Here is a 22,542-nt window from a genome sequence, read left to right on the forward strand (position 1 = left end):
ATTAGTCAGAGGTAAATTGACGACTCTTATTTGTCCAAAGGTGTTGTTGTGTGGCCCTGCGATGGACTCGCAACCTTTCAGACTCGTATTGAAGGTGTATTTGCCAGATAGTAGCTGGGAGAGGCTCCAGCAACCCCTTGACACGAAAGGGAATTAAGTGTCTGCTGCATTCACACTGAGCATGATTTGCGCATCAAATCAACATCATCCACTGCCTCTCTTCCGACGCGTGTCCGAAAATGTGTTCACAAACTCGACGCGCCAGATGCAAGTGGGAGGATCTATCACTAAAGCTTATAGCCTCATCGCTACATGGGGCCAATAACTGTATGTCTCATTTACAATGCATTGAAAACATGGATGATCTTGAGAGACCAGGTTTAATTATTTTGAAGAGCTCTACAAAAAAACCGTCAGTAATCCCGTCTCCACGTCTGGGTTTATGACATCATTCACAGATTCCCCCAGTATGGTGAGCTTAAGCATGTACTGCAGGAGCTGCGTCAAAATGACAGCTGCTTTCAGCTATTATTCTCTCTCTTTGTGACCCAGTTGGACGGCTTGCTGTCCGCATCAGTCCGAGGAAGGCAGAAATGGAAATAAAAATCAAATTGGAGCACTTTTTTAAAAATTGTTTCGACATAACTAAGAGAAATATCATAAAATTCAGGAGGAGAAGGATCAGGTTCTCCTCCAGTTTTGTGTTTAGACTCCACCCACTGATCCTGTCATCATCACATCATCATCACCAAATCTGGTGGATCTCAAGTAGGTTAATGTGACGCGTCTTCTTCGCCAAAGTTAAAAAATTGGAACTTTAGATCCACCGCGACGACCAAAACGTGCTGCTGCCAGACCGCCCTGCTGTTTCCAATGCTTAGAACCTCTGATTGCACCAGTATATTGACTTAAGGATGCAAATCCATTGTTATGGGCGAATTGCGTTTGGCGTGAACGCAGCTTCAGTAAATGCATGGAAGATGTTGTAGGGTCATAACCTAGAACGTAGTCATTGAGCTTTTATTTGCTGATGGTCAAAGATCATTGACTGTTAATGAGAACTGGACGAAGCGAGTGTGACATCATCAAAGACTTGCTTGCGGTTCCAGCGAAAGAAACCGGAAGTAATATGAAAGTCGCCATGTTGGAATCAGAAATCGTCCTTAAGCAGAGATTGGTTCAAGTCGGTCTGAGTCAACATTTCTATGACAACCACTTTCTCCAATCAGGAGTGAGCTTATGAGATATTAAGCTAAGCACTAACATATTGTAGATCTGGAACTGAATGCTTTGTTTTCTCTTTTCCTTGGCCTTATATAGAGGCTGCTCATTTTCTCATCACTTGGTTTCATCTCAAATCTTTTCGGCAATCCCATCACCTTATTCCAAGTTTTCTTTGTAACTTCCAAGCTCTCTGACATCATTGTTTTTTCTCATCAGTTTTCACCCCTCTTGTTCTATACCCATCTCTTTTCCATTTTCATACATGCTGAGGGCAGCAGTTGTCTGATAAGCCCTCGTGTCTGGAGAGCTTGTCAGCGGTGTCAGGATTGTGGGTGAAGCCTGTCATTACATCTGTCCTCCTCCGAACGACGCTGGGACTCGCTGCGAACCCCCCCGGAACAGTGTGCCTGTTTATGTCTCTTCCTGACTACCTCCTTTCTTTCTGGCTGTAACTAAACTTACTTGGCTGAGCAGGCAAAATAAGTAGGCTGCTCTCAATCATTACTCCTGCCTGCTCATACACTGTGTCATCGTTTCTGGCTGCCATTGTGCAGCAACCTTTGGATTTCGACCTGACAACTAGGTTCAACACAGAACGACAGTATTTGTCTGGCTGTCGATGTGAGTTAATAAATAGAAGCACACATTTTGAATGGGAGCTGTGACAAATATTACCCCAAAAACAGCATTTTCTGTTTCTGTCTAGGCTTATATAAGGTTAGACCTACTCCAAAAGATCAAACTTATTAAACATGTAGAGACAAAATTAAAATGTATAAATCCACAAACAAAGGAAAGAAAAGGTAAAAAAAAATGGTCAAAGTTCCATTAAACTGTAGAGTTCCAAGGATTTATTCCAAGATGTATTACACTTATGCTTCATAACTCCTGTTATGTTTGTTTCGAACATTTTGAAACTTTCTTGCTAAATTTGGAATAAAAACAATGCTATTGGAAACTTACAGCCTATGCAGCTGCTGAACTCACTACTGAGGGTTAATCCCTTTCAGGGTAACAGGGTTGCTGGAGCCTATCCCAGCTACAGTTGGGTGATGGTGCATCATGGTCACAGCACCACACACATTTACACCTAGGGGCCTATTGACAGTCACGAGTTAACCCTCAAAGCCTACTTCTGGACTGTGGGAGGAAGCCGGAGAAAACCCACACATGCATTAGGAGAACATGCAAACTCCACATAGAAGAGTCCCAGCCTGGGATTCTAATAAGGGCCTTCTCACTGTGAGGCGAAAGTCCTAAACACTACACCACCGTGTAGCTATTTGCTTAAAAATACCATTTCAGTACCCAGATGTTAATCTCTGAGTCACACTGGTTGAATTTGTGGCTAAAGATTTTAGGTCCGTTAATCGGATTGTTCAAAACAAACCAATATCGACTATTAATCGTATCGGCAACCACAAATTATGATATGAATCATTATTAAAATGACTTGTTACACCCCTAGAAAGAAGACATGAACAACAGCTTTTTGTGAGTCCATATTCATACAAGCAACACCAGTGATCAATACTTAAACCCAAATTCGGATTCAAGTCTTGTCATGGTTTTGTTTTTACATGGTGGGGAAATTTCTTTACCGATTTGCTTTACTTTTTTTTTGATCTTTGTTCTAATCTCGGAACACATTTAGCACAAATGTATTGTTTGTTTCCAAAATAGTTCTTTGTGAGATGCGTTTCCTGTGGTCTTTGCAGTACATTTTATGCAGTGAAAACAATTCTACACTTATACACTGCATTCGTTTTATGTTCATAAACATTTTTGTTACAAATCGATGATCCAGTTTAGTCTGATGTGGGTAAAATCAAGCTAAAATCCTGCATATTATCTTCTCTTTTGTCATAGATGTACATCCAAACCACAACTTTGACGATCTCCCTCAGCCTGTCTGCCTCCGTGTCGCTGGGGATGCTCTACATGCCCAAAGTCTACATCATCCTCTTTCACCCCGAGCAGAACGTACCTAAACGAAAACGCAGCTTCAAGGTGAGATGGGACTTTTTTGACCCCCAAACTCATCAAAATGGGTCAGTACTGCTCCACTGCACAAAAAAAAGGACTCTAAGGAAAATTTGAGGCAAAAAATGTTGCTGCTGCTTCTTTACAACTGTTTCAGGAGTGACTTGTTGGTCACAAACGAACAAGAACCTTTTTAGTTTCATATTTTCTTTTAAGGACTCAAAATGTTCTAAGTATATTCATATTTTTCATTATTTATATGACCTTGAAATCTAAGAATTTCAATTATGATCTAATATTTTTAGAAAGTCCCATATTTTTATTTCTTTTTTGTCCATTTGTGGTTCCAGTTTGATTGTTTGACTTTTGCAGGCCATTGTGACAGCAGCCACCATGTCAGGAAAACTGACCCAAAAGGGAGACCGGCCGAATGGAGAAGTGAAGACGGAGCTGTGTGAGAGCATGGAGACCAACAGTGAGTAAGAGAACACCAACTTTTTATTATTACACATAGAAATTGCTTCAAAATTAATTCAGCAAAAGTTTTAGACTTCTCTTTTCATTTTTCAAGAAAAAATGCCCAAAAAATGTGAACAAAGAAAGTATTTTGCAAGGTATAAAGAAAAAAAACTTTCCAGTTTAATCAGAAAAAAAACAACAAAAAATCCAGAAAATTAGATTTCAGAAAAATAATACATTGATTCATACTTTATTTAGTCAAATTGGTTCATTTAACTTTTACCGATAAATATTTAAACCAAAAATTGCATTCCTGTCGTCTCGGAAATGTAACAATCTGAGTTTTAACTTGGTAACATTCGTTTTTAAAATCGCAACAGATAAAAGGAAGATGTTCGATCCATATAAAAAGAGGAAGAAATTCATTTTAAAGCCAAATTTTATTGAATATGTCAAACATTTTTCATTTAACTTAGCTATTGCATGTCCTCAGACATCTTTTTTATTGCAAAAACACAACATTTCACCAGATATTTGTTACAACCACAGTTGTTTGGCAGTCTAGTTTTCAGTTTAAATAACTTTTTATTCTTGATATAAGACAAAATCAATGTACTAGTATTTTTTTAGTATACTTCAATGACTTGTTTTTAGACGATAAATCCAGAATATCCTGTTGAGTCGTCATATTTTTGTTTTAAGCAGTACATCTAATGAAACAAGTATTTTTTAGTTTACAATAATTTTGAGCAGAGGTTTAAGGTGAAAGGTATTTTCTTTAGGAACACAGGAAAGTTTTATTTGACATTTACAGGATATTTTTAAGAAAGATTCATCTAAAAATGACTAAATCTCATTTCACTTTAAGATAATCCTAGTTTAGAAAGTAGTTGGACTGTTGTAGAGCTGTACATCTTATAAATTTGGGGAAAATGTGTGTAAATGTACTTACTTTAAAGTTATAATTCTCCATTTTTGGGGGGGAGGGAGCAGTACGATTTCAAATATTTCATATTTCGAATTATCCGACCAAAATACGTTCAAATAAATGCTTATAGCTATTTTATAGATTTCATTTCTTATCAAGATGGCAGATGATCCCAACTTATTTTAGGAATTCTAATCAAGAGGAATCTTACTAGTTTGTTTGGCAGATTTCTTTACTTTTTCCAAAGGAAAAACAATTTGTATTTTAAATTTTTTAACTTAATTTACGGTTGCTTTTTCCTGTACTTACATGTGGGAGCTTTTACTGTACGAAGTCACTTTTTAATACGGATGTTGTTCTTGGTAGAATAGCTGCAACATTTTCAGCAACATAAAGCCTAAATATCATTCGTGTGCACATAAATATACGTGCGTAGATGGTTTGTTGAGCTGTTGTGGTGATCCGTCTGCAGTTAAATGAGCATGTTTAGCGTCTGAGCGCTCCTTAGCATATGTTTGCATGGGGTCTATAAATAACGAGCGAAGGTGTTCGTGAGGTATTTCTTCAGCGCTCAAAGAAGCACAGCTGATTTTTGTGGTTTAGCACATAAATCAAGCTGCTGTAAAATGTCTTCACTTTGCTGAAAGTCTGGATTTTGAAGAAGATCTCTGCGTGCCGGGAAGATTTTTGTCTTTTCTCGGTTTTTGTTTTCGCAGCGATTTTACTCAAATGTTTGGGGGAGGGGTGTGCACAGATGTTGACATTTACAAGCAAATCCTGCTCTGTGTTTAGAAGCAACGTAGATGGTTTGCAGGCAGGACGATGTCACTGATTCTCCGCTCTAAACTGTCTTTTCTCTTTTCCATCCATCTTCTTCTTTTTTTTCAATTTCTGCTTTTATTTCTATTTCATCACTTCTACAAACCTCTTCATGATTCACACCCCACATTCACGCAGCTTCATCAACTAAAACCACCTACGTCAGCTACAGTAACCATGCCATCTGAACGCACTGCAGAAGGGACCTGAAGGGGGGGCGTGCCTTAGGGGGCGGGGCCAGTTGAGAAACCAAGAGAGGAGCTGCCTTCAGCCGGTGAAGCTGGCGGACGAAGCCCAACGGAAACCAAGCATGAGACATTTTGTATCATTCCCCATCCAACCGCAGAGGTGGGACCACATAAACAACCAGTCGGTGTGCCTGCTTCGCTGCTGCTCACAGCTCATTGGTCCAACCATGAACTTATGTGTCTAAAGAGAAAAAAAATAAAGAGGACGAACCACGATTTAAAAAAAAAAAAACTGACTTGCTGAACGGTACTGAGATGGACAAAAATATTTAAAAAAAAAGTAAAAAATAAATAAATAAAAAAGAAAAAATGTGTAGACATATATAAAAGGGCAAACATGGGGGTGAAAAAGAGACTTAAAAGATTGCATTTTAAAGATATTTAAAAAGAATATTGTAAGAGAAAATCTATGAGACTCAAACATGTTTGTTGTTGTTCTCTACTTGTAAGTATTTTTGTGGTTGTGACAATTTTTTCATTCTTGTCTCACCGTTGTCTGATGGATCGCCCCTGCATAATGAGATGAGTGTGTTTCCTCCTGCTGTCTCGGCTAACCAGGTTGTAGTCTTGGGTCATGAACCTGTGAAATGCCATGGTCGAAGCATGCCAGTTTTTATACAAAAAGGAGATTTATTTATAATAAAGGAATGTTTTGCAAATGTCTAGGTTGGTTGTCGTGCTTTCTAGGAATTGTGTGCGCTGGTAACAAAATGTCCCCTGCGAGGTGTTTGGATTTTTAATCATTGTTTTTAAAGTTTTATTATAACATTTAGAAGACATGAATTAACTTTTTTTTCCACAACTTTGAAAAAAAAACCTACTTGTTATTTTAGATTCATTGCAAAAGGGTCAATTGTTACCTGCTTAAGCGTTGGTTCCAATTGCCCTTACAGGTGGAAACATGGTGTTGGCGGACAAAAAAATGGGCAAATCTGTACACAGGTGGCTTGCAAGAAATATCGAACTGCTTGGTGAAACCATAAAGAAAAAGATGTTAACGCACATTACGACAGATGGTAGCAAACTCTTATACAACACGTTAGGGTAAAGTAGGTGAAACGTATGTTGGTCATGAATCAAATCACATCAAACTTTATTTATAATTTATTCAACTCGCAACTCGTAGCACTTTAACATTTCAAACAAACCTAAACAAACAACACAATATTACAATAAAAAACTTCACCCTTCCCACTCCCATCTGTTAAAACATACAAACTTTTCTTTTTTAACCACCCCAAATCCTGCATGCTACACAACGGAGCAGCTATAGTACTGTTCAGGTGTTAAGGGCGCGCACCTTGTGTATGACTGTTAAGCTACATTCACACCACTTTCGGCAATCCGCTGTCAAAACGACTTTTCCAAGAAAACGTTCATATAAATGCGATGCATGTTTTGATGCTTTCGTGTTGAAAACACTCATGTTCACACGTATTTTCTACAACAATTTTCAGATTCTACAAACAAAACACGGCCGTTTAACACATGTTAAAAGTTAAACCAGCCACTCCTGTCTATGCACGGTCTACCCTCCATACGGGTGCATGGCTTTAACTAACAAGGTACAAATGATTGTATGAACAGAAAAATCACATTTAGTTCTAATTTAACTTTAATTCTGGGATTACTTGGTTTTATTTTAAGGCATTTTGGAAACCTTTACAAAAGATATTGGATGGTGATAAAACAGTAATGTCTTAAAATGTATTTTTCTCATTTATATTTGTATTTGTTTAACAAATTAAGAGTTATTTGAAAGGGTAGCATTCATCAAAAACACAAAAGAACAGACGACTGGTGTGAAATTGGAACCTCTACGATATATTACATTTAATTTAGTCTGCTGAATAACATCCTTGCATCAAAATAAAGGAACCGTCTAAAGACTCTTTGTTAATCTTTTGTATAAATGCATTTTATGTAAAAAAAAAAATGTAAATATTGTATTTTGTAAGTTCTTTCCTTTTGGATTTCCAAGAGAAAAATATTAATATAATAATCAAATAAAAAACCCACAATCAAGGCTAGCTGCCAAACAACTGGTAGCCCAATGATCGAACATCCACAAATGGCAACTCCTATCACAACTTGAGATTGAAGCGGTACAATACAATTCCAATACCACAGGAGAGCCAGAACAGCAGGTCAGAGAGGAGGCTATACCACACTCCCACCCTGAGCTTGGGAACACAGCCCCAACAACCACAGATACATGGAGCGATGCAGCAACTGACCTGAAAGACAAGATCATGTCTAGAATGAACACTAGGCAACAACGGCTATGACGGTTAAGTGATGTACTGCCTGAAAGTCTTCTGGAAACTGTGAATGAAGCATTGGGGGTAATTCCTACCACAACCATCACATAAACCAATGAACCGGTTTACACTTCAGCAACAGTTGTCCTTGAGATGTTTGGCTATAAGAGAAAACAATACCCACCATGGAAGCAACGGTTAGAGGCCAAAATCAAGGCAACTCGGGGGGATGTGAGTAAGCTAACAGAGGCTCAAAGAGGTTAAATGAGAAAGCAAGTAGCTATGAGATACAGCCAGATGCCTATACCTAAAGCACTGGAAACTGCAAAACAAAGGCTCCTAGCCTTGAGCAGCCGCCTAAAGAGGTACACAAGAGACAGTGAAGCCAGACGGATAAACAGGCTGTTCGCAACTCAACCTGTGAAAGTGTACGCTTAGTGGCAGGATCAAAACAGCCAAGCAGAGAAAGGGACGGCACACAACAGCAATGCCCAGTGGCTGGTCTCTCTGAGAAAAGAACATAGCAACCTCCCTGAACAGAATCCAGTATCCATCACAGTGGCAGACATCCAAGAAAGAGTCTCAGGTATGAACAACTGGACAGCACCGGGCCCTGACATGATACATGCCTACTGGCTAAAGAAACTCACTGCACTCCACGAGCGCCTGGCAGCACAAATTAACCAGCTGCTAAGAGATGGGACTCACCCCGAATGGCTAACAGATGGACAAACGATCCTGATCCAGAAGGATCCCTCAAAGGGTGCAGTCCCATCCAACTACCGGCCAATAACCTGTCTTTCCACAACATGGAAGCTCATGTCAGGCATCATTGCAACCAAGATAAATAGGCACATGGATCAATACATGAGCAACACACAGAAGGGTACAGACTCCAGAGGAGCCAAACACCAACTCCTGGTTGACAGAATAGTCGCTCAAGACTGCAGGTCACCACACACCAACCTGTGCACAGCCTGGATTGATTCCAAGAAAGCCTATGACTCAATGCCACACACGTGGATCACTGAATGCTTGGAGCTGTACAACATCAACAGGACTCTAAGAGCCTTCATAGGAAACTAAATGAAGCTGTGGAAAACCTCCCTTGAAGCCAATGGCAAGCCCCTTGCACAAGTGTCCATCAAATGTGGGATATACCAAGGTTACCAAATAATCAACAAGACTGGCTATGGATACAGACTCAGAAATGGGGCCAACATCAGATGACATCAAGCTATATGCTAAGAGCGAGCGTGACATTGACTCCCTGATCCACACCACCAGGATCTACAGTACTGACATTGGGATGTCATTCGGGCTCGAGAAATGCCGCCGGATGGTGACAAAGAGAGGTAAGGTAGTCCACACAGGAGGGCTCTCACTCCCAGAAGGAACAATAGCAGACATCGAGGACAGTTACAAGTACCTTGGAATTCCACAGGCAAATGGCAACCTGGAGCAGGCAACAAGGAAAGCTGCAAAAGCTAAATACCTCCAACGAGTAAGGCAAGTCCTGAGAAGCTAGCTCAATGGCAAAAATAAGACCCAAGCAATAAACAGCTACACGCTGCCAGTTATCAGATACCCTGCAGGAATAAAAAGATGGCCATAGGAAGAGATGCAGACCACGGATATTAAGATACGAAAGGTCCTCACCATGCATGGAGGGTTCCATCCCAAATCCAGCACCATGAGACTGTATGCTAGCCGCAAGGAAGGAGGCCGAGGACTAGTGAGCGTAGAAGCCACTATCCAGGATGAAACATCCAAGATGCATGAGTACATCAAGCTCAAGGCCCCAACTGACAGTGTGCTCAGTGAATGTCTCAGGCAATGGGGAGCAGAAGATACAGTGCTGGAGGACAGATCCTCATGGGAGGACAAACCCCTGCATGGGATGTACCACTGGACCATAACTGAAGTGGTTGCTATCAAGAAGTCCTACCAATGGCTAGAAAGGGCTGGCCTACAGGACAGCACTGAAGCACTCATCCTGGCAGCTCAGGAACAAGCCCTGAGCACCATAGCAGTAGAGGCTCAGATCTACCACACCAGACAAGACCCAAGGTGTAGGCTGTGCAAAGAGGCGCCTGAAACAATCCAGCACATAACTGCAGGGTGTAAGATGCTGGCAGGAAAAGCATACATGGAGCTCCATAATCAAGTGGCTGGAATAATACACAGGAACCTGTGTGCAGAATATGGACTGGAAACCCCAAGGTCAAAATGGGAAACACCCACAAAGGTCGTAGAGAATGAAAGGGCAAAGATCCTGTGGGACTTCAAGATCCAGACTGAAAGAATGGTTTTGGCGAACCAACCAGACATTGTAGTGGTGAATAAAGAACAGAGGAAAGCCGTTGTGGTGGATGTGGCAGTGCCAAGCGATAGGAACATCAGGAAGAAGGAACATGACAAACTGGAGAAATACCAGGCACTCAGAGAAGAACTGGAGAAAGCCTGGAAAGTGAAGGTGACAGTGGTGCCTGTGGTAATTGGAGCACTCGGGGCAGTAACCCCCAAGCTGGAGGAGTGGCTACAACATATACCTGGAAAGACCTCAGACCTCTCAGTCCAAGACGAGCGCAGTGCTAGGAACAGCTAAGATACTGCGCAGGACCCTCAAGCTCCCAGGCCTCTGGTAGAGGACCCGAGCTTGGAGGAGAAACCACCCGCGGAGGGTAAGAGGGGTGTCTTTATATATATTTATATATATATATATATATATTTATTTATATATATATATATATACATACATAATTTGTCTTTGTAACATTACAAGCAAATGATACACATTTCTAAAGACAAATAAGTACCTATTTTTTCCAGTAAAGACAGGGTAAGAAAAAAAAACTCATTGGTGTTGGAATGTAGGTCAAACTAAAAAATAATTATATATTTTTGTCTACTTACTCATTAAAGTAAAGTTACTCCTAAGAAGGCAGTTTAGACAGCCATTGATGTAACACAGTGCCTTTTTCTTAAAAGGCCTTTTTTTTTTCTTGGATATGATGAAATTGTGTGAGGAAACGATCTGAACATTCTCATTATATTCAGCCCGTTAAATTGTTCAGTCAACACGTCCTTCATAACCATGAATCAAAGGAAGCAAAGCCTACTCTCCTGCTGGCGCTGTCACTCTTTGCAGTTTCTACAGTGTTTGCATCACCCATTAAAGAGCACTCTGGGAATTGTAGGAAGTCTGCACAGATGTGAGTTCTCCTAAAGAACTGCGCAACTGTCAGCAGCAGCCGGGGCGGCCCGGTTTGATACTTGTCAGATATCGGCGCTGTAAACGTGTCTGAGGGAGTCGTCAGATGATTCAGCAGAAATGCAGAGGGTGGCAGTTTGATCCTGCCACACAGTGGATGTTGGTCATATAGGATGGATTTGTGTAAATAGTTAAGTCAAAATTATCAAATAAATGTCATAAACATACTCATACACACACATATATATACATAGGAGACACGTTACTGCTGTGGCCGTATTTGGTTTTGTTTAGTTCTGTTTGTTCTTTCTTTTGTGTATTTTTGTATCAAAGTGGGACTTTGTGTTCTTGTGCATCTTTGTGTTTGTGTCTGATTATTTTCAGGTGTGGTGGAAAGGGTGTGGCCTCCCATTGGACAAGCTGGTGCAGAAAAATAAGCAGAAAGTAGAACTGAATGCAGTGACCTAACATACCCATATGACAATTTCCTGAGTCATTTATTAATTAGTTTTTATTTATTGGATCAAATAAAATTATGACATATTTGGATGAAGATGTGTTAAAATTCTCAGCCACATTTGTCTTTAAGTAAAAATTTCTGAATTGAAAAACAAAACAAACTATGCGAAACAAGAAACGTCACCTTTTTAGTAACAATTGTCCTCTTGTAACTCTGTATTAGGTTAAGTTAAATGGATGAAGAGACAAAACTATAATTAGTTTATTGCACAGAATTAAAAAAAACAAAATCAGCATTAATGGTTTGTTTTCTAATTAGAGAAATATAAAACCAGGAAAAAGTAATTATGGGAGCGCTATTATCTTTATTAACGTCATGCGGATTCCTTTTTGGACAATTTATTTTAATAAGCTGCTTATTGCGCTCTCTGTAGTGTTTACATGTAATATAAAAGGGACGATTGACTTTTTATAAAAAGCTTTTCAACCCTGTGGTTGTCGAAAAACATGGTGGAAGATTACATCACAAAAACATACTTTTGCTCCTTACTTTTCTGAAACTTGGGAAGCAAACAAACCCAGAACTCATGAAAACACTTCAAAAATTGTTTGTAACTTACAGTCATCTGGCCACAGACGAACAGGAGTTTTTTAATTTTAAGGTCAAATGTACACAAGATAAAGAAGAAAATGAGGGTAAAAAATTACTCCAAGTTGGCATCAGTATTAGTTTAGTCACTGAGAGCTTTATACATTGAATAAATATTTGAACACCTCTCAGCTAGAATTCAGACCTGTCTGCCTTTAAATAGTCCACCTCCTCCTCATTATCATCCTAAACGGGCGGCCTTGGTTGGGGCAGCCGTGGTGCAGCGGTAGGAGAGTCAACCCATGATGGTAAGATTGCAGGTTCGATTCCGCCTTGCACGCCCACGTCAAAGTGCCCTTGGGCAAGACACTGAACCCCACCTTGCCTCTGGTGGGAGTTTGGCACCAGTGTTCGGCAGCGTCCACCATCAGTGTGTGAATGTGTGTGTGCATGGGTGAATGGGTCTGTGACTGTAAAGCGCTTTGGGTCTTCAAAAGAAGGTAGAAAGCGCTATAAGTATACGCCATTTATCATTTGCCATTTAGTAGCACTTGTTTGGGGTCGTCAGCTCATAAAGACACTTGTCTACTCAGTCAGTCAGTATTGTATGGGGTGGACACACAATTCTGATTGTATGTACTAACATGGCCAAGATCAAAGAGCTGTCCAAAAACACCAGAGACAAAATTATGGACCTTAAGAAGGTTCCAAGCAGCTTGGTGAAAAAAGATCCACTGTTGAGCAATTATTTGAAAATGGAAGAAGTTAAAAATGACCGTCCATCTCTATGCAAGATCTCACCCTGTGAGGTCTCAATAATCCTTAGAAAGGTGAAGACTCAGCCCAGAACTACACGAGAGGAGCTGGTCAGTGAACTGAAAAGAGCTGGGACTACCGTTTCCAAGGTTACCGTTGGTAATCCACTAAGACGTCATGCATGGCATAGAAGGTTCCCCCACTTAACCCTTGTGCTATCCTAGGCAATTTAAACGTTGGGAGTTGGGTCATCTAGACCCACTAGACAGTGCGCTGAACCTTTTTTCTTCAATGATTTGTGAACCTCACTGGTGTCCATGGATTACATGAAATCTTTCCACCTTTATCCACCTTTGTCATGGTAGGAATAACACGTCAATATAAGGGTGGGGTCATCTAAGATAGCACAAGGGTTAATACAGCACATGTCCAGGCCCGTCTTAAGTTTGCCAATAACCATTTGGATGATCCAGAGGAGTCATGGGAGAAAGTCATGTGATCAGATGAGACCAAAGTAGAACTTTTTGGCCTTAATTCCACTTGCCGTGTTTGGAGGAAGAAGATGATGAGTACCACCCCAAGAACACCATCCCTACTGTGAGGTATGGGTGTGGTAGAACATACTATGGGTTTTTTTCTGCACATGGGACAGGACGACAGCACTTTATTAGGAAGTGGATGACCGTGGCCATGTATTGCGAGATTTTGGGGAACATCCTCCCTCCCTGAGTTAGAGCACTGAAGATGGGTTAGGGCTGGTCTTTCAGCATGACAATAACCCAAAGTACACGGCCAGAATAACCAAGGAGTGAGGAGCTCTGTGAGAAGCAGATCAAGGTTCTTGAGGAGCCTAGTCAGCCTCCAGACTTCAACCTATTACAAAATATTTGAAGGGAGCTCAAACTCCATGTTTCTCAGTGACAACCCAGAAACCTGACTGATCTAGAGAAGATCTTTGTGGAGGAATGGGCCAAAATCCCACCTGCAGTGTGTGTAAACCTGGTGAAAAACTACAGAAAACGTTTAACCTGTGTAATCACAAACAAAAAAGCTACAATACCAACTATTAACATGGATTTTATCTGGTGTTTAAATGCTTTTGTTCAGCAGTAGGATACATATAAATTATTTTAAAAAATCGTGCAATGTAATTTCCAGATTTCTTTAGATTATGTCTCTCACGCTGGCCATGCAGCTAAGATGAAAATGTCAGACTCCTCAATGATTTCTAAGTGGGAATACCTGCAAAATCACTGGGTTTTCAATTGCTAATTTGCCTCACTGTATGTGTTCATTTCTGGACCTTCGTTCGTACAATAAGCCCCTGGTGGTTACTTAGAGAACTACAGCTTGCTCCAGTTGCTGATGTTACCAGAGAACCGTCAATCAGGACCAGAAGAGTTGTACCTTATACATTATTAGGATTTTGCAATGTAAGCTGTAAGTTGCAAAAAAAGTTATACGGCCTTGGGTGAAATACTAAATAACACAACCCAAATGCTGTGTACATCAATCAGCAGATCCTTATAACAACACTTCATCATACATATGTTATCATGCTTCAGGTTAACTTGATTTGTGCATTCATAGTTCACATTACCTTTAAAAAAAATGTCCCTAAATCAGTTCAGTTTGAAAGATGAGCTATTAAAACAACCCGTTTTTAAAATGTATATAAAGAGGAAATGGATCCAACATCACAGGCAATCAAGCATACTTTCATGAAGAAGTGTGGCCTTTTCCAGCATTGACCTTAACTTTGAATCATGGGATTCTTAAAGGTGACCTGATTATGCATTTTTTCCAGTGGGACCTTGTTAGGTAAAAGAGTACCAGATGACCTTTCTTCTTTACCAAAGAACAGTGCTGCACTGCACAGGATGCAACACTGGATTCAGGACTGCTGTGGAAGGAGAGACGGCTCACAAATATTTACTGACATCATCTCACTCTGATCTTTTTTGGGTTTTTATTTGAATTTTGTATTCACTTCTTTTACCGTCTCCCATTAAAGTTAAAGGGAAAGCCTGGGAAAGTCGTTCTGTCAGGCTTGATGTGCAGCAACTCCGGAATAAAACAACATAAGGAAAAAAAGTCACCAATTACCCACCAATTGTCATGGTTTTCAGGCGAGACAGACCCAGATGCTGGAACTCAGAATGATCAGACGGGTAAGTAACTTGGTAAGTGAGTTTAATCACAGGAAAGGTTGATGAGAATAAATCCTTTGACAGGAGGAAATCCGGACGTGGCTCGTGGCGAGGCTGGAGGGAACACCGCGGCTGGAGGACTCCGAGGTGGGTTCAAGACAGCAGCTGAGTGACGGCAGACTTCCACACAGGTGACCTTCGTTTGGGTGAATCCTGAGACAGAGAAGCAGAACATGAGAGCAAGGCAGGACAAAGACACGGGACTTGAGCAGGCTGACCAGGCGTAGTCACCGTTAGGAGTTAACGAACTGGCGTCGATGAATGGGCTGGATCTCCTTAAGAGTAGGCAGGTTGATGAGGTGAAGTGGTCACAGCTGGTGGAAGTCAGGAGCAGAGCTGAGGGGGCGGGGCTGACCGAGGCACCGTGACAGTACCCCCCCCCCCTAACGACCGCCTCTGGGCGGTCGAGGCCGACGATCCGGGTGGGCGCGGTAGAAATCGGAAATGAGGGAATGGTCCAAAATGAGGGAACGGGAGATCCAAGATCGTTCCTCAGGACCATAACCCTCCCAGTCCACCAAGAACTGATAACCGCGCCCACGGCGCCGGACATCCAAAATGCGGCTGACAGTATACGCCGGAGCATCGTCGATGAGCCGGGCGGGTGGTGGGGAAGCGGAAGGCGGGCACAATTCACTGTCCATAACAGGCTTGATCTGAGAAACGTGAAAGGGTGGATGGACTTTGAGAGCTGCCGGAAGGTGAAGACGGACACACGAGGGATTGATAATGCGATCTATGGTGAAAGGTCCAATAAAACGTGGAGCCAGCTTGCGGGACGTGGCCTGGATCGGAATATTTTTAGAAGATAACCATACTCTCTGGCCTGGTTGGTAGTCGGGGCTTGCCACCCTGTGGCGGTTGGCAGTACGGCAGTTATCTTCCTTGGAGCGACGGAGGGCCTCTTGAGTCTGGCGCCATATGAGCTGGCAGCGTTGAAGGTGGTCTTGGACAGATGGAACGGTGAGATCTAGTTCATGGGATGGAAACAGAGGAGGTAAATAACCCAGAGATGCTTCAAACGGTGACACACCCGTGGCAGAGGAGGGATGTGTGTTGTGGGCGTATTCGATCCAGACCAAGTATTTAGACCAGTCGGAGTTGTTCTGGGCGGCTAGGCAGCGGAGCGCAGCTTCCAGCTCCTGATTGGCCCGTTCTGCTTGTCCGTTTGATTGGGGATGATACCCAGAAGTAAGGCTGACGGTGGCACCTAAGGCAGAACAGAAGGCCTTCCAGACTTGTGAAATGAATTGTGGTCCGCGGTCGGACACAATGTCTGCAGGAATACCGTGGTGTCTGAAGACGTGATTTACCAGGACCTCTTCAGTTTCAGTGGCTGTGGGTAGCTGAGGGAGAGGAATAAAGTGGACAAACTTGGAGAATCGGTCGATTACGGTGAGAATGACTGAGTTACCCCGAGACATGGGAAGGCCCGTGACGAAGTCGATGGAGATGTGGGACCAGGGACGGTTCGGCGTGGGCAGAGGCTGCAATTACCCCGAAGGTGGAGAGTTGGAAGTTTTAGAACGCGCGCAGGTAGAGCAGGCGGCGATGTATTCTCTGACGTCCTTATTCATGGAGGGCCAGAAGAAGCGTCTCCGTATTAGATGGAGTGTACGGGTGACCCCTCCATGACAGGCGATGCGAGAGGTATGAGCCCAGGTGATGACTGCCGACCTTACAGATGCGGGAACATAGAGAGTGCCGTTAGGAGGAGTGGGGTGATCAGGTTCCTCACCTTGCGCCTGAATAACTTTGGTTTCGATGTCCCAGATGAGATTGCCGATGATGCAGGTTTCAGGGAGAATGCTGGTGGTAGTCTTGGAGTGTTCAGTGTCACAGAATTGGCGTGAGAGGGCGTCCGGTTTGATATTTCTACTGCCGGGTCTGTAAGTGATGGAGTGTGAAGAAACTGGATTTTCTAGAAAGGACTGTATTAAATTTTAGGTTCGTACCCGTCAGTTTCTTGCACACAGAAATAAATGAATAACGACTCAGAGACAGTTACTTATCTTTAGTGGAGGTTTTACTTCGCACAAACACGAAGGGGACAGACATATGACCATGCTGCATTCAAAGTCCGAACCAACGAGCTCAGGGATGGGCTTTGGTATAAAAACCCTGCATTTGCATATTCAGAAGATGGTCCGATGGGCCTCGTGTGAAAAACACGCCCACAGGTTACTGGTGGAGAGAAGCTCCAAGGCTAAAGTGAAGATAAGTCTGAGGCCTGCTCAGCAGAAAACATGCACAGAAAAGAGGGAGTATGGGAAGAAACTGTTAGAACAATAGTTTGGGTGTGCTTTCTTCAAATGTAATATAATTTTGAGATGACAATACATGCTCAGTGAATTAAGTTTAAACCATTAGTGTAATAAAAGTTAAAGGCAGTTTCTAACTATTCTTCACATGGAGAAGTTAAAGCGGTCAAAAAACAAACACCAGCGGGCTTGGCGGGAATGGAGCCGTTTTGGCAGAGCGCAGGTATTCCAGATTTTTAAGGTCTGTCCATACTATGAAAGGTTGAGCCGCTCCCTCCAGCCAATGACGCCACTCTTCGAGAGCCAGTTTTATTGCAAGGAGCTCCCGATTGCCCACATCATAGTTGCGTTCCGCCGGTGATAATTTCTTTGAGAAGAAAGCACAAGGTTTTAGCTTTCCGGAAGTCTCTTCACGTTGGGATAAGACAGCTCCGACCCCGGAGTCGGAGGCGTCAACCTCCACCACAAATTGCCTGGAAACGTCTGGTTGAATGAGGATGGGGGCTGATACAAACAGTTTCTTAAGATTACTGAAAGCAGCTTGAGCCGTGGAGTCCCAGAGAAAGGGTTTAGCAGTGGATGTGAGACGTGTGAGAGGCGCAGCGATAGAACTGTAATTTCGAATAAAACGACGATAGAAATTGGCAAAGCCAAGGAATTGCTGAAGCTTTTTACGTGACGTGGGGGATTCCCATTGGGAAACGGCGGTGATCTTGGCAGGATCAGGTCGAATACTGCCAGCTTCGAAAATGTACCCGAGGAAAGGGATGCTGGTAGTGTGGAACTGGCATTTTTCGGCCTTTACGAACAACTGGTTTTCGGCTAGCCTCTGAAGGACTAGGCGCAAATGGTTCTGGTGGTTCTTGGGATCTTTGGAGTAGATCAAAATGTCATCTAGATACACGAATACAAACTGATTTAGAAAATCTCTGAGTACGTCGTTGACCAAGCGTTGAAAAGTGGCAGAAGCGTTGGTTAGCCCAAACGGCATCACAAGATATTCGAAATGACCTAGCGGAGTGTTAAATGCGGTTTTCCATTCGTCTCCTTCTCTCATACGCACGAGGTGGTAGGCATTGCGAAGGTCGAGTTTTGAGAATATGCGTGCCTCCTGAATGGAATCAAAGACCGAGCTGATGAGTGGGAGAGAATATTTATCTTTAATAGTTATTTGGTTAAGTTCGCGGAAATCTATACAAGGTCTGAGTGATTTGTCTTTCTTCTCGACAAAGGAAAATCCGGCCCCGGCTGGGGAAGAGGAGGGACGAATGTGACCCTGAGCTAGGGCTTCCTGAATGTAACGCTCCATAGCTTTCTTTTCGGGACCCGAAAGGTTAAACAATCTTCCCTTGGGCAGGGTGGCGCCCTCGAGAAGGTTGATGGCACAATCATAAGGTCTGTGCGGAGGTAAGGAAGAAGCCTTCGATTTACTGAACACGTGCTTTAAATCATGATAACAGTGCGGAATATTGGAAAGGTCAATAGTTTCGGGTTCACTACTCGAGGGCGTGGAAACGGAGGATAACGCAGATTGGAGACAGTGACCCATGCAAAAATCACTCCACCCCATGATAGTAAAACGGCACCAATCGAGATGAGGATTATGGAGTTTAAGCCACGCGAATCCCAACACGACAGGAGTCTGGGGTGTGCGAGTGACAAAGAACTGAATGAACTCGCGGTGGTTCCCCGAGGTAATAAGCATAACCGGCTTGGTGCGATGGGAAATAATGGACAAGTGCTGTCCCCCCAACCCAGCAGCATGGACAGGAGAGGGGAGTTGTTCAGTGGGTAACGCTAAGCGCTCAACGATACTCTGATCTATTAAATTCTGTTCAGCGCCTGAGTCGACCAACGCCTGAAAGTCAAGAATTCGGGATTGGTGGCATAACTTGACCGGAACAAACAAGAAATTATTATTAGTGGGACAATCCCCCCGCGACCGGTCTCTTAACGGGGGGTTCTGGAGTTTAAACGGCGGGAGCATTGATTAATCTGATGGTCTAATTTTCCACAATAGAAACACGCACCTTCGTTGCGACGTCTAAGCCGCTCCTCGGCGGTGATTTTTGAATGCCCGATCTGCATAGGCTCTTCTGGGATGGTGCGAGGAGTATCTGACCGAAGAGTGGTGTTACAGTCCATGGGAGTGACGAGGGGGGTTAGCGTAGTAGTCTTCCTGGTCACATGACTCCGACTCCCGTTACGTTCCTGTAGCCTGATGTCGGAACGTAAGGCGGCAGCCGCTAATTCCTCGAAAGTGTTAGCCTCCGGCTGGGTACATAGATGGTCTTTGACAGCTTCGTTGAGGGACTGGTAAAAGACCCCTCGGAGAGCTGGATCCGACCATCCAGCCTCCACAGCCAGGTTGCGGAAGTCTATGATATGCTCGCTAACGGAGCGGTTTCGTTGTCGGAGTGAAAGGAGCTGGCGTGCTGCTTCGTCTTGCTTACGGGGCTGATCGAACACCAACTTAAATTCATTAATGAATTGTTCAAAAGGTAAGTGTGATATAGGATTAGCGGCTAGGAAAGCCTGAGCCCATTGTAGCGCTTTACTGCGAAGAGAGTTGATGACTAGCGTGATCTTACTGTGATCGGAGTAGTAGTATCGTGGAGCTTGTTGAAAGAGTAACTGGAACTGGAGGAGAAAACCCCCGCATGCTTCCGTGTTGCCGTGGAAAGGTTCCGGTTGGAGACGGAAATTTTCAGGTGTCGTGACGGCGGCGGAAGAGGGGTTGTTGCCGGAAGTTGCGGCCGGAACTGTAGGAGCAGAAACGGAAGCTTGACTGGTGATTTCTGTCAATGTTTGTGACATACCATTGAGGCGCCGAAAAAGTTCTTGTTGAGCCGATGCTATTTGGGATAGCGCGTCAGCTTGGCGTCCCAGGATGATTCCTTGTTGGCTCACGGCGTAGACCGTCAGCTGGGTCTGGGTTTTGGCCAGTTCGTTCTGTCATGGTTTTCAGGCGAGACAGACCCAGATGCTGGAACTCAGAATGATCAGATGGGTAAGTAACTTGGTAAGTGAGTTTAATCACAGGAAAGGTTGATGAGAATAAATCCTTTGACAGGAGGAAATCCGGACGTGGCTCGTGGCGAGGCTGGAGGGAACACCGCGGCTGGAGGACTCCGAGGTCGGTTCAAGACAGCAGGTGAGTGACGGCAGACTTCCACACAGGTGTCCTTCGTTTGGGTGAATCCTGAGACAGAGAAGCAGAACATGAGAGCAAGGCAGGACAAAGACACGGGACTTAAGCAGGCTGACCAGGCGTAGTCACCGTTAGGAGTTAACGAACTGGCGTCGATGAATGGGCTGGATCTCCTTAAGAGTAGACAGGTTGATGAGGTGAAGTGGTCACAGCTGGTGGAAGTCAGGAGCAGAGCTGAGGGGGCGGGGCTGACCGAGGCACCGTGACACCAATTTAGTTATCAATTTCTGATTGCTGCTAGAGAGGCCAGCCAAGCAAGAAAAGGTCAAAAGCTTGATTGAGAGTGTTTTTGAATGGATATATGAATTTGCAGTAGTGTGGGGATTGTCTGTGATCACTGTGCTAAATGCTGTTGCTGTGGTGCGCAGATCAAATGTTAAAGTCAGGAAATCCTCATCAAGTCTCTGTTATGATGTATAAATCAGCATTATCATTTATTTTTAATGTAATTTATTTTATGAATAGAACTATAGATATATTACAATAATAGTTATAAACAGACTTGCAACAATTCCTGATCTTTTTTTTCTGTTTTAAAAGAAAGTTTAAGGGAAATTCTACCTTTATACTAAGCACTTTACAAAGTATCACTAACTTAACCTTCTATATGTGAAAATAAACTGCATCCACTGCTGCGTTATATAAAAAAAGGAGGGATAAAGAAACACCTCTGTTCTTTCTTAGAATAGAATAGAATAGAATAGAATAAAACAGACTAGAATAGAATAGAATAGAATAGAATAGAATAGACATTTATAAGCAAGACAGCAGACTCGTGTATGAAATTGTGACCGAGCTCATCAGTTTTCGTTCTCTCCTAGTTAAGAGATCATTCCTGGAGCATTTTCCAGCAAATAAACGGTGAACAAAGAAACACGGCTGACTTAGGTTTTGACTTTTTAACATTTTCAAAATTTCCATTTTTTTTAATATTTCAGATAAAACGCAAAAACAAGATACAAGAAAAACAAGATCATGCATATTCTTGTTTAATAAGATTCCAGCTGCCCGTGTCACTATTATGTTATATACACATTTATAATTTATAAGTTATTTCGGCATATTTTAAGATTCAAGATTCAGATTCAAAGGGTTTATTGTCATATGCACAGTAAGAAATGGGTTTCCCTGCACAATTAAATTACTTTGCTGTCTGCTCCGAATGCCAAAAAAGTATACAGGAAATTGAAAATTCACACAAAACAAACACACAACAAAAAGACAACATGTCGTGCAAATTCTAAATGTGCAAAAACAGTGATAATAAACAGTATAGCGAACAATGAGGATGTGCAAGATCCCAAAGATTCAAGAGATTTATTTGTCATTGTCAGTGAAACAACGAAAATACGTTTGGAGCATCAACAACAGCCACTCAGTTCAATTCACCAATAAGGTGCAAGGGTGTGCAAAGTGCAGTTTGTTCTTCCAGACTCCTGTCAGCTGTTAAGGAGCCTGATGGCAGAGGGAAAGAAAGAGTTCCTGAGTCTGGTGGTCCTGCACTTCACACTCCTGTACCTCCGTCCCGAGGGGAGGAGAGTGAACAGACCACATTGCGGGCGGGTGGGTGGGGTCCTTGATGATGGAGGCAGCTCTCCTACGGATCTTACGCTTGTAGATGCTCTGCAGCGAGGGCAAAGGAGTCCTGGTGATCTTGAACGCAGTCTTCACCACTCTTTGCAGGCGTTTGTGGTCCATGGCGGTAAAGCTGCCGTACCACACTGTGATGCAGCTGCTCAGGATGGACTCAACCATGCAGCTGTAGAAATTGCTGAAGATTTTTGGGGACATGCCGAACTTCCTCAGCCTGCTCAGAAAGTACAGCCGCTGATGAGCTTTCTTCACCAGCTGTGAGGTGTTGAGGGTCCAGGTGAGGTCCTGGCTGAGGTGGACCCCCAGATATCTAAAGCTGCTCCCCCT

General features: G+C 42.9%; 1 protein-coding gene across 6 annotated transcripts in view; it reads left to right on the forward strand.

Moving 5' to 3' along the window:
• Window positions 1–6,324, forward strand: part of grm8 (glutamate metabotropic receptor 8) — a 318,855-nt gene extending 312,531 nt beyond the window's left edge. For 5 of the 6 annotated variants that reach the window (XM_020714307.2, XM_020714305.2, XM_004083133.4 and 2 more), the window contains 3 exons: window positions 3,094–3,234; window positions 3,580–3,682; window positions 5,552–6,324. In XM_020714307.2, the coding sequence (XP_020569966.1) occupies window positions 3,094–3,234; window positions 3,580–3,682; window positions 5,552–5,601 (294 nt within the window). In that variant the 3' untranslated portion in view covers window positions 5,602–6,324. Of the gene's footprint in view, window positions 1–3,093; window positions 3,235–3,579; window positions 3,687–5,551 lie in introns of all 6 variants that reach the window. The other variant, XM_011491064.3, reaches the window with a different exon arrangement.
• Window positions 6,325–22,542: the final 16,218 nt, after the last annotated feature.

The sequence above is a fragment of the Oryzias latipes genome, chromosome 23 (genome assembly GCF_002234675.1).
Source record: "Oryzias latipes chromosome 23, ASM223467v1".
Classification (NCBI taxonomy): domain Eukaryota; kingdom Metazoa; phylum Chordata; class Actinopteri; order Beloniformes; family Adrianichthyidae; genus Oryzias; species Oryzias latipes.